Source organism: Procambarus clarkii, chromosome 16 (genome assembly GCF_040958095.1).
Source record: "Procambarus clarkii isolate CNS0578487 chromosome 16, FALCON_Pclarkii_2.0, whole genome shotgun sequence".
In the NCBI taxonomy this organism is placed as follows: Eukaryota; Metazoa; Arthropoda; class Malacostraca; order Decapoda; family Cambaridae; genus Procambarus; species Procambarus clarkii.
Genome location: NC_091165.1, coordinates 15,069,701 through 15,074,904, shown reverse-complemented (window position 1 = coordinate 15,074,904; position 5,204 = coordinate 15,069,701). Strand labels below are relative to the sequence as shown.

At 45.4% G+C, this 5,204-nt stretch overlaps 1 protein-coding gene across 1 annotated transcript; it reads right to left on the bottom strand.

Annotated features, from left to right (window-relative positions):
- Positions 1 to 4,389: 4,389 nt before the first annotated feature.
- LOC123750433 (fap1 adhesin-like) lies at positions 4,390 to 4,962 on the bottom strand. The gene has a single exon (XM_045732550.1). The coding sequence runs from the start codon at positions 4,960 to 4,962 to the stop codon at positions 4,390 to 4,392; it is 573 nt and encodes a 190-aa protein (XP_045588506.1).
- Between the last annotated feature and the right edge of the window lie 242 nt (positions 4,963 to 5,204).

The window sequence follows — 5,204 nt, the reverse complement described above, 5'->3', positions numbered from 1 at the left end:
AGCAATTAAAAAGTCACACCTCTAGTGTGTTAATTACGACAGGTCAGGTTGTGTGAACTGACCTTGCCTTCCACTAAGCCGATAATTGCAGACGGGTGGCTGGGTTGTGCTCATCAAACAAGCCGCTGTTTATGGTGTGGTAGGTGGAGATCCTAAGGCTTTCTACTTATTAGGTGGAGCTTAAATCCCAGTTCCCCATACATTCCCAGGGAACTGTACATTCGAGATCAGAGACAGACAGACACAGAGGAGAGTAGAACATCAGTGGAGACCACTGATCTTGAGTCCCACAGACCAGGCCGTCAGGTCGAGTGGGGACTATCAACCGTAATACCCCCCCCCCCCACCTTTTCTGTCCAACTTAAGTGTCAGTCTTTGGTTAGTTGAACTTAAGGTGACTTATTTCGTGTTTTCCAACTTAAGGTGTTGTGTGACTATCAGGGTCAGTCAGCCGTAGTGTCCTCAATGTCTTGTGTGGTCACTCACCTTCTTTATTTATCTTGACATAGTGAATATGAAGTTTAACTGTTTGAATTGATACTTTTAATACTAAATATATATAACTGATGAACTTGTTGGTAAAGTTGACTTTATTTTTTTTAGATCTTTGTCAGTTGAGGCGAGAGTAGAGAACCCTCTGAGGTTACTAGTTAAGATTGTAATGTACAAGTACATGCTAACATGAGAGAATATTATAGTACAGCCAGGTTCCATTCCTTGTCTTGTAGGTACTAAACATGAATGGATGTGACAGCTAAATTTTCATTCTTCTACTTTCTACAATTTCTACTACTCTACTATTCGAGCAAACGCCCTTACTTCAGCCCTTCTACTTTCCTTGATCCCATTCTCTCCCTCTCATCCTAACTTTCCCTTTTCCCCTGACTCACGATCCTCACACCTCCCTTCCACCTCTCTTACTCCCTCATCCCATTTCTTTCCTTTTCAGTTTCTTTTTTATTTTCTCTTTTGTCCGATACGTTACAAGGATATGGTAGCACTGTGGATAAAGCAGCCCTATAGATACAGCAGCACTGTGGATAAAGCAGCCCTATAGATACAGCAGCACTGTGGATAAAGCAGCCCTATAGATACAGCAGCACTGTGGATAAAGCAGCCCTATAGATACAGCAGCACTGTGGATAAAGCAGCACTGTGGATAAAGCAGCCCTATAGATACAGCAGCACTGTGGATAAAGCAGCCCTATAGATACAGCAGCACTGTGGATAAAGCAGCACTGTGGATAAAACAGCCCTATAGATACAGCAGCACTGTGGATAAAGCAGCCCTATAGATACAGCAGCACTGTGGATAAAGCAGCCCTATAGATACAGCAGCACTGTGGATAAATCAGCCCTATAGATACAGCAGCACTGTGGATAAATCAGCCCTATAGATACAGCAGCACTGTGGATAAAGCAGCCCTATAGATACAGCAGCACTGTGGATAAAGCAGCCCTATAGATACAGCAGCACTGTGGATAAAGCAGCCCTATAGATACAGCAGCACTGTGGATAAAGCAGCCCTATAGATACAGCAGCACTGTGGATAAAGCAGCCCTATAGATACAGCAGCACTGTGGATAAAGCAGCACTGTGGGTAAAGCACCACTGTGGATAAAGCATCACTGTGGATAAAGCAGCACTGTGGGTAAAGCAGCACTGTGGATAAAGCATCACTGTGGATAAAGCAGCACTGTGAATAAAGCAGCACTGTGGATAGAGGAGCACTCTAGATAAAACAGCGCCGTGGTTAAAGCAGCAAAAGATAAAGCAGCACTGTGGATAATGTTACGGTTACCGTCGGTTTAACAAGTTTCTTCCGCCTATCAAGTTTCTTCTCTCGTATGTACATGTATAACTTGGCCCTACGTTTATTTTCACAACGTTTGAGAGGCGACAGGAAGCCTAAAATTTGAATTTATTTCGTTTATTTCGTAAATTTATGCAGGGGGAGAGGAGCCTAGGCTTTGATCCAAAATGGCGGGCGTCAAGCCCTGAAGCATAGAGAATTTGCGCCAAGATTTAGGAGAGGCGACGATACTGGGTTTCCCGGATGTAGAAGAGTGAGATGATTGGCTGCTTAGAAACATGATTGACCAATTAGAGAGTGTCTTGGTGCCACCTGGCGGGCGTCCGGCACATTAGTAGTGCTTCTCTTCCCGGCAAGGTTTCACTGCGTGACAGTCACTCGTACTGGGAGAACATAATACGTTAGTTCCGAAAGGACAGGGAATTTAACGTGCGCGTCGAGTGTAGAAGTTAAGAGACGATACACGTAGCAACCCAGAGCATTTCTTTCGAAGAGAGAGGGAAGCGGATTCTTCAAATTGCAAGTCAAAAGCTCGTTAGCGGTCCAGGTCCGCCAGTTCAAACGTAACATTTGGAGAGGAAGATCCACTGTGGGGAAGGGGGGAGGTCTCCGAAGCCTCCTGTAACCGTACGGTGTTTCTAGGCCAGCAATGGCAAGTGAGAGCCAGTCCTGGCTAGTGAGAGCCAGTCCTGGCTAGTGAGAGCCAGTCCTGGCTAGTGAGAGCCAGTCCTGGCTAGTGAGAGCCAGTCCTGACTAGTGAGAGCCTTTCCTGGCTAGTGAGAGCCAGTCCTGGCTAGTGAGAGCCAGTCCTGGCTAGTGAGAGCCAGTCCTGGCTAGTGAGAGCCTTTCCTGGCTAGTGAGAGCCAGTCCTGACTAGTGAGAGCCAGTTCTGACTAGTGAGAGCCAGCAGGGACAATAATAAAGAGAGAAGAGTTAAGAGTAAGGAGTGAAAACCAAGAGCATCTGAGTGATTCTGCGACCCAACAAAAGAGAGTGAGGGAGTGTAAAGTGAAGGAGTGTATAGTGATGGAGAGTAGAGTGAGAGGGAGAGTTCCCCAAAAACCTCCCTGAAAAAGAGGTCCGCGACTGTCCACAATCTGTCTCCTCTATTACTTGGTGGCCTGGAGTATGCCGGCGGGAGTACCAGGGCGGAGTATCAAGACGAACTCCTTGGAAGACACCAGGAATGAAGGAACAGCAACTGAGAAGCAGGCAAACGAAATAATAAATAAATAAATCCGAATAAATCTGGATGCAGCCAGCGACGAGGGCAGAAGGCAAGTTGTAAAAGCAGACGGGACAAATCTGTCGCTCCTCCTCCCCCTCGTTCAAAGGAACAGGTAGGAATATATTTTGACTTATGTCTATGCACTTGTCTCAAGTGATATTTTGATAAAACAACACTTTTGATAAAGCAGAGTTTTATCCATCAATGCTTCGATAAAGAAGCACTGAGGATAAAACATTACTTTGGATAAAGCAATACTGTAGGTGAGTCAGCTCTGTGGATAAAGCATCACTGTCGATAAAACAACACTGAATACAGCGGCACTGAAAGTACAGCGGCACTGTGAATAAAAGAGCACAGGGGATAAAGCAGCACTGATGATAGAGCAGCATTGTGGTAAAGCAAAACTGGATAAAGCAGCTCCCGAGATAAAGCAGCACTCTAGATAAAGCAGCACACTGGATAAAGCAGCACTGTTGATAAAGAAGCACTAGTGGTAAAACATCACTCTAGATAAACCAACACCGTGGATAAAGCAGCACTGTAGATAAAGCAGCAATGTGGATAAAGCAGCACTGCATAAAGCAGCACTGTGGATAAAGCAGGACTGTTGACAAAATAGCACCGTGGATAAAGCAACACTGTGGATAAAGAACCAGGTCTCCTGAACAACAGATGACTGAGGCTTTGATATAAATGTTTACAGTGCTCGAGTAAATATTTACTAACATAATAGCTACGAGTGCTCCAGGCTTTTTTAATTATTTCCTTCATCTATTGGCTGCTAGCCGACCTGATGTATTATTTTCAGTAAGTATGAAATCTAGTACGCAGATGCTCCGCTTCTGTGGTAGATTCTTATTAAAAGCAGTTGTCACACTGAAACAAATCGTATAACGGCCCAAACTGGACATTCCCTAATGACGGGAATTTGGATAAACGAATCCTGTCTCGATTTAGGATAAATCTTAATAATTTATAAGAACTCCAGTGTTATGGAACACTTCAGACTTCTGAAGGCTATTTAACTTGTGGAGGCAATTTAAATTGTGTTGGCTATTCAACTCGTGCAGAGGTTATACATTTCGGAAAATAAATGTCAAACGCTATTTCCACAGAGCTCATGAGATACTCTGTGGTGCTTCTCAATGTCAGCGCCAAGATTCCTGAAGGGGTTGAAATTGAAAATGTAACATTAGTAGTGTTGCCAGAAAGATTGATCATAGTTGTGCTTGGAGTGATCTGAGACACCCGTCACGCTTGATCAATCGTATGTCGGATAAACCGAACTCTGATCGACCGTCGCTGACTATTAAGCAAGTCTTTCCTTAACACCAGGACTAAACACTAAGCGGAAGACTCGGTCACTGCTTCACTAGCCGCTACTGACGCTGCTTCACTAGCCGCAACTGACACTACTTCACTACCCGCTACTGACACTGCTTCACTAGCCGCTACTGACACTGCTTCACTAGACACTACTAACACTGCTTCACTAGACACTACTGACACTGCTTCACTAGCCACTACTGACACTGCTTCACTAGCCGCTACTGACACTGCTTCACTACCCGCTACTGACACTGCTTCACTAGCCGCTACTGACACTGCTTCACTAGCCGCTACTGACACTGCTTCACTAGCCGCTACTGACACTGCTTCACTACCCGCTACTGACACTGCTTCACTAGCCGCTACTGACACTGCTTCACTAGCCACTACTGACACTGCTTCACTAGCCGCTACTGACACTGCTTCACTACCCGCTACTGACACTGCTTCACTAGCCGCTACTGACACTGCTTCACTACCCGCTACTGACACTGCTTCACTAGCCGCTACTGACACTGCTTCACTAGCCACTACTGACACTGCTTCACTACCCGCTACTGACACTGCTTCACTAGCCACTACTAACATTGCTTCACTAGCCACTACTAACACTGCTTCACTAGCCACTACTAACACTGCTTCACTAGCCACTACTAACACTGCTTCACTAGCCACTACTAACACTGCTTCACTAGCCACTACTAACACTGCTTCACTAGCCACTACTAACACTGCTTCACTAGCCACTACTGACACTGCTTCACTAGCCACTACTGACACTGCTTCACTAGCCACTACTAACACTGCTTCACTAGCCACTACTGACACTG

Excerpts from the sequence above, each read along its gene's own strand:
- LOC123750433 (XM_045732550.1), bottom strand. The coding sequence starts at position 4,962 with ATGTTAGTAGTGGCTAGTGAAGCAGTGTCAGTAGCGGGTAGTGAAGCA.